General features: G+C 37.2%; 1 protein-coding gene across 12 annotated transcripts in view; it reads right to left on the bottom strand.

Moving 5' to 3' along the window:
* ALMS1 (ALMS1 centrosome and basal body associated protein) overlaps positions 1-13,248 on the bottom strand; it is a 230,018-nt gene that overhangs the window by 67,969 nt on the left and 148,801 nt on the right. For 10 of the 12 annotated variants that reach the window (XR_003438292.1, XR_003438291.1, XM_027132039.1 and 7 more), the window contains one exon: positions 3,784-3,954. The exons of 1 other annotated variant lie outside the window; for it this stretch is intronic. Coding sequence is in view for 9 of the 11 variants with exons in the window: in XM_027132039.1 (XP_026987840.1) it covers positions 3,784-3,954 (171 nt within the window). In the remaining 2 variants the exon portion in view is untranslated. The remainder of the gene's footprint in view (positions 1-3,783; positions 3,955-13,248) is intronic. One more of the 12 variants, XM_027132038.1, reaches the window with a different exon arrangement.

Below are 13,248 nucleotides of genomic sequence, written 5' to 3'. Positions count from 1 at the left end.
CTAATCATTGGATTTAAGGCCCACCCTACATCCAGGATGATATAACCTAGAGATCTTTAACTAATGACATTTGCAAAGACCCTATGTCCAAATAACAGCACATTCTGAAGTTTCCTGTGGACATGAATTTTGGGGGGATTACTACTTAACCCATAAAACAGATTTTTGTTTCATTTTGTTATTCCATGTTTTTATTGTTGAGTTCTACTTTAGCTACACTGTAGTCAAAGAAGCTGTTCTGTTTGAACATCAATTCTTCAAAACCAACAGCTTCATCAATTTTTCTAAGTGTTCCGTGTGTTCTTAAAAAAATGAGAAGTTCTCTATAGTAAGTCAAACTTTTAAATTCCATTTTTAAATCTTGTCTACTTTAATTTTCTTTCCTGGTCTCTCACTTTCTGATAGATATGTATTGTTGGGTTTACCTATATTTTCCTGTCATTTTTCCTGCATACAAGTTTGAGTAAAAGAAAATAAACTCAAATTTTATCTTATTGGTATATTTGAGACTTTTGTTATTATGAGGTAAACTCATAATATATATTAATATTTTTTGGCCTGGAATTTTATTTTGTCAATATTAACATTGCTCATTAGCTTTATTTTAGTTAGTATTTGCCAAATATATCATTTTCCATCTCTTCCATGTTTTGGGAGGTAAGGCAAAATAAACTGTAATCTAATCAAAAGAACATATACAAATGGTTTTGAAAGTCAAATAGTTCCAGTAAACTTATAACAGAAATCAACAGTTTTCAAATACCACCAATTTATTTAGCCATTTCTTCTAGTATCACTATCCTTGTTTCCAAATAACATGCCTTTATATTGCTGTATCCTTTTTAGTTCCAGAAATTATTTTTTTATTTCCTTCTATGATCAACATGGATTTACCTTTTATAGAACTTTCCTGTCACACCCATATTCCCTCAATCTATCTTCTGAAAAGTTTTAGCCCTATATTAATGTTCATTGTTTATATATTATGTAAATTGTAGTCATGATGATTAAATCAATATTCAGTGATTGTGTTATGTTTCTATTATTCAGTTAAACCAACTAGTATACTGTAATCACATTTATTTTCTTTTACAAAGTTTTGCTTTTACTGAGGAGTTAATAATTGCCTATTTTTGCATTTGCTATGTTTCTATATACCAATCCCTACATCATCCTCATAAATGTAAATAGAATTGAAAATCTCTTCTAAATACAGTCAACTACATAAGGTATTCTATCAACTCGACCTTTTTCTTACAGTCCTCAATCTGAACTTGTTCTAGATCTTCTGTACCACTGCTGCAATGGCAATTCCTTTCCCCCCTCTTCTATGTTGGCCCCATTTCCTCCATCCCATGTTTTCCTTTAAAAAAAATTAAATCTACTCCTTCATTTTATTTAGTGAAATAATTTTCCCTCAGAATTTCAAGGCATTACTCCTTTGGTTTCTAGTTCCATGTATTATTTTTGAAAAGCTTAATGTCAGTCTAATTTGCATTTCTTTATATGGTACCTGTTTTCTTTCTGGAAGCTTTCAGAATCTCTTTCCTTGCCAGTGTTTCAAAATTTCAAGGTCATGTGCCTTGGTGTGGATTTTTATGTACATGACAATTCCTATTAGCATGGAAATTCATATCCTTCAGTTTTGGAATTTATTCCTATACTAGTCCTTTGAGTTCTTCTTTTCTATCTTCTCTACTATCTCTATGGAACATCTGTTTTTGATGTTGACCCTCTGGGGCCAATCTTGAATTTTTTTTCATTTTCCCTTCTTTTTATGTTGTTTCCTAACAGATTTCCTCACTTTTATATTCCAATCCTTCTACTGAGATTTTTACTTCTGATATATTTAATGGGCTCACTTAGCTATTATACAGAAGTCACTATTCAATTTTCCCCAGCAAGTATCTTCCCCCTATTCTTCTAAATCCTTTAAAGTGAGAGGCTCTGAGGCTGGGCTTCTCCAAACGGTGAAATAAGAGGACTTCTCCTTAGGATGTTAAGTCTGGAAATAGACCAACAATAATAGTAGCAGTGGACCCACATAACAAGTGGGAAGTTATAGGGGTCCCTCAGTGAACAAAGCCCAACTTATTTCACACACATCATCCTTACCAAATGCAAACCAGAGGTGAGTTATATTTGGTAAGTTCATTGTGCAGACTTCTGATGGAGTTCCCTTAGTCTATCACTTTGTTCCCTGCCAATTTTTCTATATCCACCTCCTTCTCAATTGTCTGACAGTGGGATCACAGGGTTATCTATATGTACCAAATTACCACTAATATATAGCTTGTATATGAGAGTTTTCATTTATGAACTACATTTTGCAAAAATATTTGCCTTTCTATTTACTTGGCAGCCTCAACGTTAACTGGCAGATGTACTTCTTTTATCTTATTTCAAAAGACTTCAAAATGCTTTTCAGTGCAACAAAAAGTTATCTGGAAGAATAAATGTGTGCACTTTAGCAAGCAGCCTTTCATTCGGTTTCCTCATAAAAGCATTAACAACATCACATGAAGTCATTAACACTATGCCAAAACTGGAACATAGAGCCAGCCTATGTTTGAATACTGCCCCGGGATCAGTAGGTCCTATTTGCCTAATAGCTATGCACAGGAATAAAAAACTGTAAATGCAACAAAGCAACACATGCAAGTATACATGTAGAAATTTCAGTGGCTCCTGGAATTTTTATTTAATAAATACTACTGTGCATCAGTTAAAGAAGCACAATGTCAGGGATGCAAAGGAAAAACAATCATGCAGATTCCTAAAGATTAAAAGCTTTTATAAAACAGTGGGACCTATATCTGGGGGCAAGGATGAAAATTCAAATACCCACAGTCACCAGACTGACAAGGTAGATGTATGAAGTGGATTGAGTCCGAGACTCGTGGGGACTGAAGCAAACAGGAGAATGTATGTCCTCTCTGCAGAGGACAACCATGCCTCAGGGTCAACTGATAACTGCCATGGAATAATACAAGTTGAGTGCCACTACATATTCTGACTTCTCAAGGGAAGCCCCAAATCTTATTTTTAGATGTTGGCAGCAAAATTTTTAAAAATTTAAAACACCATGTGAGCCATACACTTTCCTGCAGAATCTAACCTATGAGACATTAGTTTGTACCATCTGACAGATAAATTCATGAGGCATTTTAATCAAGATTTTCTATGAATTTTAGTCTTTAAAACATACTTAAATGGATACTATTTCATTTCAAAAGTTGCAATATATTTCCCATAGTGAAAATAAAGTCTACAGTTTTCAAAAATCTAAAGCATTTAAAAAGATTTTATATTTTCCTTCTTGTACATATCCAATAAAACAGCTAGGAGAAAAGTTTCCATTAACAAAGCAGAAAAAAAAGAAAGCCTGAACAATACTCTCATTTAAGATGAACAGGAAAAAAAAAGGCCACAGAGGGCTTCCCTGGTGGCACAGTGGTTGAGAATCTGCCTGCCAATGCAGGGGACACGGGTTCGAGCCCTGGTCTGGGAAGATCCCACATGCCGCGGAGCAACTGGGCCCGTGAGCCACAACTACTGAGCCTGCGCATCTGGAGCCTGTGCTCCGCAACAAGAGAGGTCGCGATACTGAGAGGCCCATGCACCGCAATGAAGAGTGCCCCCACTCGCCGCAACTAGAGAAAGCCCTCGCACAGAAACGAAGACCCACACAGCCAAAAATAAATAAAGAAATAAAGAAAGAAAGAAAGAAGTTCCTTTTTAAAAAAAAAAAGGCCACAGAATACACAAAGCCAATCCAGTCACCTGCATTATCTTTCTGAAAGGGTTTCTTCCCCATTGACAAGGATGCCTTAGTTACCACCCTCTTACTGTAGATTCCCTCTTTATGTTTAATGTTAACAGTGTCTGCCAGGTCATCATCCCTTGTGCCTAGCACCTGAGCCGGGAAGTCTGGAGCAATGGCATCATTGGATCCTACAGAAAAATGGAAAAGTAGTACAGTTAACACAAGTACAGATTGAAGAAAGACAAAAAATTTACCTCTTAAACCACTTCTATAAAAAAGGCACTACCAAAAAAAAAAAAAAAAAAAGGCACTACCATGGGAGTGTTACAGGGTAATCAGGAGACATCAGTCAAACTGAAGCTGTCAGAAATGTACAATATTGCAACAATATACTGGAGAAGCAAATGACATAAGAGGAGACATATAAATTAGAAGGGAGACAATTTCTGGTTCAGGAACATTTTCAGAGGAGGAGAAAATAGTTTGTACCTTGGAAAATAAGTAGGCTTTTTGAAATATGGAGAGGAAGAAACAAAGGTATTTTAGGTAGAGGTTACAGCATTAGCAAAGACCAGGAAGCAGGAAAACAGATTAAACAAAAAAATCAGATACTTTTGTGGTCAGACCGTATTATGGACTACATTAAAGACAGTGGTGGGAGATATTAAAAATTGTTTGGGGTCTTCCCTGGTGGCGCAGTGGTTGAGAGTCCGCCTGCCGATGCAGGGAACATGGGTTCGTGCCCCGGTCCGGGAAGATCCCACATGCCGCGGAGCGGCTGGGCCCGTGAGCCATGGCCGCTGAGCCTGCGCGTCCGGAGCCTGTGCTCCGCAACGGGAAAGGCCACAACAGTGAGAGGCCCGCGTACCACAAAAAAATAAAAATAAAAAATTGTTTGGGACAAAATTCAGCAGGGCATGGAATCCCAAGCTATAGGGGTAAAGAGTGTAAATTTTACCGTACATGAAATGCAACATCATTAAGGATTTTTTAATAAAGGGAACTTCAATCAGTTACATTTTAGGAAGCTTAATCTGACAATAATACAAAAGACAAAACATTGTAAGGAAAATTTTATGTGATAAAGTAAATACAAGATTTGAAAGTAACTTTATTTTCTTTAAAATATATTTCAATATTCTTAAAACCACTAATATAGGAACTGATAAGAGAAGTTTATCCATGTCACATATAAGAGGCAAAAGAACATCTCTGGATGTACAAGAGTTTATAGTAACTATAGAATTATCTTCTACAAAGATGCTTTTCTTTCTTAACTGGTACTCCATACTTCATGCATTTTCTAAGCACCTAAAATGTGTATGGCAATAAAAGCTGGGTAAGTATCAGTTCATTTGTACAGTATAAATATAAATAAGTCATGAGTTATATTTCAGGACAGATTGCAAGGATCCTATTAAGCCTTCCGGGTCATATGTACACTGAGCTTTTCTTTGCTTCCGTGGCATCACGTTCTTTTATTTGCTCCCTACCTCTCTGGTAAATCCTTAGTGTCCTTTCTTCCAACAAATCTCTCAATGCTGGAGTTCCTCAAGGGGTCAGAACTGGGTTCTCTTCTCTTCCTGGATGAACTCATTGATCATCAATATATGGAACACTACATGTGGATGACCAACAAATATATATATCTAGCTGGAACCTGTTTTCTGAGCTTCAGATTCTAGCATTCAGGACACAGCTAGCCTCTAAAGCATTTGGAGGAAAAATTAGAAAAAGATGTCCCTTCCTCATAAAAAAAAATTTTATTTTATATATTATGATACAACACAAACAACTATACGTGAGGGTCTCTTCACCACCTCCCTTTATTCTCCAAAAGAGGTGATTATGTCAGGTTCAGAGTTAGGTAAGGAAGAATAATTAAGTTCCTGAGAGCAGTGCATGGATGTACAAGAGAATCAACCTCCTTGGAGCTGAGAGGCAGTTGAAAGAGAGTGTAGCCACACATATGTGTATATGCCATTGAATGTATGTGTACTTATTTTCCTGCATCTGTGCACAGCTGCAGAATGTGTGAAGATTTACGTTTCAGGCAGGAAGAGAGTTAACATTATTGCTCCAGAACTCTAACAGGAGATTTGGAATCTTCACACCTGGGTGTTTTCATAAAAAATGGCATATGTTTATGACGTGAACAGAGCCACCTTCTAGATAGTGCCCTTGCATACAAACTCAACTGTAAACATTCAACTTACATTTAATTGCAGGTTTAACATCTCTACATGGATGTGGAACAGAAATCTCATTTTTAACATGTCCAAAGCAGATATTTTAACCATCTTCTCCAAATCTGCTTCTTCCTCAGGCTTCTCCATCTCAGTAAATGGCACCTTTATTTACCCAGTTGCTTATTCTAGAAAACTAGAACTCATTTTTTTTTCACCTCCTTCTCCCTTACTCTCCATATTCTACTACCAAGTCCAGGAAGAACTATTTCCTAAAAATAAGTTGAATGTGTCCACTTCTCTCCATCTCTGTCACCATCACTCTAATCCTAGGTGCTACCACTTCTGACACTAATTACTGCAACAGCCTTCAGCTAACTGGTATCCTCACTTCTACTTCTTGACCCTCCCTTCACCTGGGCTCCTTGCCTTTCCATCCACAAGCTATTCTCCATATAGCAGCCTGAAAAAAATTTACAAATGTAAATCAAACCACAGTTGCCTACTAGAAGAAAGTTCAAATGCCTTAATATGGTTTACACAACCCTGGATCATCTTGAACCTACCTATCTTTAACCCTATCTAGCCACAGCTCTGCTCTACCCACACTGCCTTCTTCTCACTTGTCAAATGCATCAAACTTTCCGGTTTCTGGAGCTCCTCCCATTCTGTTCCCTTCCGCCAGAACACTCTCACTCCCCACTCTCTGCCTGCCTAACTTACCTATATCCTCTAGATCTCAGCTCAAAAGTTTCTTCTTTGGAAAGGCCTTCAAGGGCTCCTAAAACTAAACTGGATCCTTTTACTCTCTTAAAACTCTTCTTTATTTTCCTAACTCGTCATTTGTAATTATGTACTTATTTGTATCTATTTGTTAATATGTGTCTCTCCACTTGAACATGATCATATGGGGCATGTTTATTTTGCACAGCGGTATAAATGTAGCACCTAGCACAGTATCTGCCAGAAACACGGTAAGAACATTAATACTTTTTTGGTTGAAGAAAAAATGAACATAAGCTGAAAGTTTCTGTGACCTTAAAAAAAAAATAACCTGGTCATTGCAGAAAATTCAGAAAAGTAAGCAGAAAACAAACAAACCAAAAAACTCGACCATACTTTGGTTATAGATCCTTCTAAATGAATATATAGTGGGATCAAAATGTATATACTTTCAGTATCTTTTTTTCCCACCCAAATAGAGATATATTTTATTTAAATGGAATTTAAAGTCAGCATATAAAGTGAAAAAACATGCAGGGTCAAAATCATCCTTGAAGGTTGAAATTGATATCTTGTCTGCTCAATAAATCCATCAGAGTCCACTTTTTCCCCCTGGCTTGTAACAAATCACTGTGCCTGCATCTAAGCACCTGATGAAGTACCTGACTTGTGTTTAGAGACCACATTGTACTAAAAACACTTAAACTCTAGAATCATACTCAGGGAAGCAAGTTAAAAGATGCTTAAACTATAAAAGTCAAATGCTGACAATGAACTTCGAGAACTGAGGTTTCCCACCTCTCATTTCAAACTCTCTCATGATAATATGCTGATAAGAGTGTGGAGGGTACAACACACTTGTACTTTTAAGATTCATTCTCCTCTTCTCTTTTTGTTAAATACGTGTAATTGAACTTTTTAAAATGCATGTGTGACATAATGCCAACGTACGCCAAAATTACTCATCATAGTTAAAGATATTTCATCGTAATCCATTCATCTGACTTATTTATGCTATCGTAAGTTTCTTGTTTCCTGTATTTTTTTGGCTGCGTTGGGTCTTTGTTGCTGTGTGTGGGCTTTCTCTAGTTGCGGCAAGCAGGGGCTACTCTTCCTTGTGGTGCGCGGGCTTCTCATTGCAGTGGCTTCTCTTGTTGCGGAGCATGGGCTCTAGGCTCGCGGGCTTCAGTAGTCGTGGCATGAGGGCTCAGTAGCTGTGGTGCATGGACTTAGCTACTCCATGGCATGTGGGATCTTCCTGGACCAGGGCTTGAACCCGTGTTCCTTGCGATGGCAGGCAGATTCTTAACCACTGAGCCACCATGGAAGCCCCTCTTGTTTCCTGTTCTTGTTCTATGTTATTTTGCTAATTTTATATACTCAACAATAATTTGGAAGACAGATATCTAGTTTTAAAATTCTTTTAGAGGTTTTTTTCTGGTAGCTTTTTTCCATTGTAGTAAAATATACATAAAATTTACTATTTTAAATATTTTTAAGTATACAAGTTAAGGCATTAAGTATATTCACATTGTTGTGCAATCATCACACCATCAATCTCCAGAATTAACTCATTTTCCCAAATGGAAACTCTGTACCTTTTAAACAATGACTTTTGTTATTGTTTTTTTTCTTTTTTTTCTTTTCCTCCTCCTCCAAGCCTTTTGTGACTGGCTTGTATTACTTAGCACAATGCCTTCAAAGTCCATCCACAGTGTAGCACGTGTCAGAAATTCACTCCGTTTTAAGGCTGAATAATATTCTATTGTATGTATGTATCACATTGTATTGATCCATTCATCAGTTCGTAGACATCTGGATTGTTCTCACCCTTTGGCTATTGTTAATAATGCTGCTATGAACCTGGCTGTTCAAAATCTGTTCAAATCCCTGCTTTCAATTCTTTTGGGTATATACTTAGAAGCAGAATTGCTAGATCATATAGTAATTCTATGCTTAATTTTTTGAGGAACCACTACACTGTTTTCCACAGTGGCTATACCATTTTACATTCCCACCAGCAATACACAAGAGTTCCAATTTCACCATATCCCTGCTAACCCTTGCTCTTATTTCATAAAAGCCATCCTAATGGGTATGAAGTGGTATCTCTTTGTAGTTTTTATTTGCATTTCCTTCATGACTAATGATGTAAAACATCTTTTCACGTTCTTTTTGGCCATCTGTATCTTTCCTGGAGAAATGTCTCTTCAGATTCTGTGCTCATTTAAAACTTAGATTGCTTTTTGCTGTTGAACTGTAAGAGTTCTTCATATATTATGGATAGTCATCTCTCATCAGATATATGAATTGCAAATGTTTTTCCCAATTCTGTGAGCAACCTTTTTACTATGTTGATAGTGTTTTTTTTGGTGCACACAAGTTTTAAATTTTAATCAAGTCCAATTTATTTTTTATGAAAACTTCTTTAACCTATCTGATTACCAAGTCATGAATAAAATGACAGCTCTTTAGTCAAAAAGACAAAAAATACAATTGTTTTTTCTTTTCATGCCTCTCATTCCAAAATTAACTTTTGGCATTTTTTTTTCCCACTTTGTAACTAAATTTTCTATTTAGATGAGTGTTGTGTTAAACTGACTTCAAAGTTCACCACTGATCACTTTCAGCACTGCTTCATTTCTCTGTAATGAATTCTTCATTTTGATTCATCTCTTCAGCTGGGTGAGTCTTCAAGTGAATTTTTCAAGAAGGTACAGAGGTTGAATATACTTTCTAGCTGCTGTGTACTTGTGAAAATGTCTCTTCATTGTCATACTGCTTAATGAAAATGCACTGGGTCCATAAATCCTTGAATTTTCCCAATAAATACAGATTTGGTTCCATTATTTTTACATTTAGTATTTTAAATAAGCCTGATATCAGAATAAATTTTGTTCTAACTTTTTTTTTAATTGTATATTTATGGGATTTTTTTCTTTTTTTCTTTTTCTTTTTTTTTTTTTTGGCGGTACACGGGCCTCTCACTGTTGTGGCCTCTCCCTTTGCGGAACACAGGCTCCGGACACGCAGGCTCAGCAGCCATGGCTCACGGGCCCAGCCGCTCCGCAGCATATGGGATCTTCCCAGACTGGAGCACGAACCCGTGTCCCCTGCATCGGCAGGCGGGCTCTCAACCACTGCGCCACCAGGGAAGCCCTTTTTTTATTTTGACTCAAAAATCTTTTTCTGATATGTATCTCAGTCTCTGACTTTTCCCTGGATTTTTAAGACAATTTTCAATCTGCATACAGTGTTCCCCTTTTCAGGAGAGGGATGTTTTATTCAATTAAGTGTTTGAATATTACTTTCTTCCTCAGCTACAGATATAGTTCTTGGTTTGGTTTACTTAGCTATGTTTCTTATGTCTCTCATCATCTTTCACAGCATGTTCATTTTCTTCTTCTTTTTCCTCTGTAATTTTGCAGACTCTCAGATTTGTCCTCATCACTAATTTAACTTCCTTCATGTTAATTCCACCCTTTCTTGCCTGCAAAATGTATTTTAAATCTGTTACCAAATCTTTAGTTTTAGGCAGTCTTTTCCTTCATATGTTCATTCCTGCCCCCCCCCCACTTTTTTTCAAAATGGAGACAAAACATAAAATTCACCAATTAAAGTAAGTGTACAATTCACTAGTTCTTAGTATTTTCACAACCAATATTGCTATCTAATTCCAGAACATTTCTGTCGCGCCCCACAAAGAAATCTTGTATATGTTAGCTGTTACTCCCTATTTTCCCCTCCCCAACATCCCCTGGCATCCACTAATCTACTTTCTGTCTATATGGATTTGCTTATTCTGGACATTTCATATACATGGAATTATACAATATATGACCTTTTGCTATTGGCTTGAATTATTTCTCCCTTTAACAGTGTCAGTTTTTTGGACTTCCCTGGTGGTACAGTGGTTAAGAATCCACCGCCAATGCAGGGGACATGGGTTCGAGCCCTGGTCTGGGAAGATCCCACATGTGGCGGAGCAACTAAGCCCGTGCGCCAAAACTACTGAGCCTGCGCTCTAGAGCCCAAGAGCCACAACTACTGAAGCCCATGCACTTAGAGCCTGTGCTCCTCAACAAGAGAAGCCACCACCACAAGAAGCCCACGCACCACAACTAAGAGTAGCCCCTGCTCGCCACAACTAGAGAAAGCCCGTGCACAGCAACGAAGACTCAACGCAGTCAAAAATAAAAATAAATTTATTTTAAAAAATAGTGTCAGGTTTTTTCATTTTAATTCTGTTAGTTTTTGTTTATGTATTTGGGACTTGCTTATACTGCATTTGTCTTTTAAGTCATATAGGAGAAAAACTGAATTACAAACAAAAATACATTTATACTGTCTTTTGTATTTACTTATGTAGTTACCTTTAGTACTTTTTTCATGTGGATTTAAGTTACTGTCTGGTGTCCACCATTTCATCTTGAAAAAAATCTCTTTAGTATTTTCTGTGGGTCAGTTTGCTAGCAGTCTTTCAACTGTTGTTTATCTGAGAATGTCTTAATCTCTCCTTCATTTTTGAAAGGTAGTTTTGCTAGGTACAGAACACTTGGTAGGCAGGTTTTTTTCCTTAGCTCTTTGCATATGTCATTGCAATGCCTTCTGGCCTCTATGGTTTCTGATGAAAAATCAGCAATTAGTCTTACTGAAGATTCTTTGTACATGATAACTCCACTCTTGCTGCTTTAACACTGTCTTTGTCATTTGATGGTTTATGATGTATCTAGATCTGGATCTCTTTGACTGTATCATGCTTGGACTTCCTTGAGCTTTTGGGATGTGCAGATTAACAGCAGTCATCAAATTTGCGAAATTTTAGGCCATTATTTCTCCAAATACTCCTTCAGTCTCTTTTTCTGTCTCTTCATCTGGAACTCCCATTATGTATATAATAGGATGCTTGAAGGTGTCCCATAGGACTCTGAGATTCTGTTAATTTCTCTTCATTATTTTTTCTTTCTGTTTCTCACACTGGATAATCTCAATTGGCCTATCTTCAAGTTCACTGATTCATTCTTCTGCCTGTTCAAATCTGATACTGAGCTTTCTCCAGTCAATTTTTTATTTCAGTTATTGTACTTTTCAACTACAGATCTTCTATTTGGTTCTTTTTTGTAATTTCTCTTTATTGATATTCTCTATTTGGTAAGACACTGTTCTTATACTTCTTTAGACATGATTTCATTTAGTTCTTTGAAGATATTTTAAATAGCTATTTTAAAGTCTTCATTTAGTAAGTCCAATGTCTGAGATTCCTCACAGTTTCTAAACTGCTATTTTTCTTTTGTATGGACCATATATATATATTTTTATTTTGAACTTCCATATCTTGTAACTTTTTGTTGAAAACTGGACATCTTAAAAAATATACTGTGACAACCCTGGAAATCAGAGTCTACTACCTCCCTAGGGTTTCCTGCTGTTGCTTTATGCTGTTTTTTTAAAGTAACTTTTCTGAACAAATTCTATAGAGTCTATGGAAGCTGCCACTCAACTAGCTTAGTGGTCAGCTAACGCCTAGATGGAGATATCCTTAAACATCTAGAAACAACAAATCTCCCAGTCTTTGCTGAGGGACTACATGCACATAGTCGTCAACGCTGAAGGCAGGGAGTTATCAATTCTGCCTTAGCCTTCCCTTTCTTTTTGCCCAGAGCCTCAAGGGCAGCCAAAGTAAAGGGTAGGCCCCTCTCAGGTCTTTCCTCAGCATGCACTCAGGCCTGTGCACACTTGTGGTCTTCTAGAGTCCTAGGAATATGTCAATGCTTTTCAAAATATCTATGGACATCTCATCCTCAGTTTTTCCGTTAAAGCTTTTGGTTAGTCTATTGTTTGTCTCAAGTGTTATCCACTGCCTCATGCATTGTGGCATTAAAACACTTGCCTGGGGACTTCCCTGGTGGTCCAGGGGGTAAGACTCCGAGCTCCCAAAGCAAGGGGCCTGGGATCAATCCCTGGTCAGGGGACTAGGTCCTGCAACTAAGGAGTCTGCATGCCGCAACGAAGATCCTGAGTGGTGCAACTAAGACCCGGCACAGCCAAAATAAATAAATATTTAAGAAACTAAAATAAAACACTTGCCTGTAAGTGTTTTTTGACAAACACCTCACACATAGACACAGAGGCTCATACACACTGGATAGCTCTGAGTAAGGTCAAATAAAGATAAGCCTTTTGAGTGGAGTTTTCCAGAGAGCCATCAGACAGGTCAAATACTGATAATTCTTTGGGAATGAAATTTTGAAAGAGGTCCAGCTCTGTTCTGCTCCCTCCAGTCCTGGGAATGCAGACTGATATTTTTCAATTTTATCACTGAGCTGAGTGTGGCAATGAGAAGAGGGCAAGTTAAAATGCCACAAGCTTACTATTCTTATCAAGGTTCAGCCATTTTTCTTGAATAAATGCTTGCTACAAAAGCTACAGGCCTTTGGTTAATTTCCAGAGTTTTGGAAAAGTTTTGCCAAAATTCTGTTGCTTTTATCACAGGGCAAAATTTTGGAGGTGTTTACTCCACCCTTTTTTTCTGCTATTAACTCGTCACTTTGTTTTAAAAATCCCAGCCAGTTC

The sequence above is a fragment of the Aethalodelphis obliquidens genome, unplaced genomic scaffold (genome assembly GCF_003676395.1).
Source record: "Aethalodelphis obliquidens isolate GAN/ISIS:26980383/991018 unplaced genomic scaffold, ASM367639v1 scaffold40, whole genome shotgun sequence".
In the NCBI taxonomy this organism is placed as follows: domain Eukaryota; kingdom Metazoa; phylum Chordata; class Mammalia; order Artiodactyla; family Delphinidae; genus Aethalodelphis; species Aethalodelphis obliquidens.
Note: the sequence above shows the minus strand (reverse complement) of the source record. Positions and strands in the feature narration are given on the sequence as shown.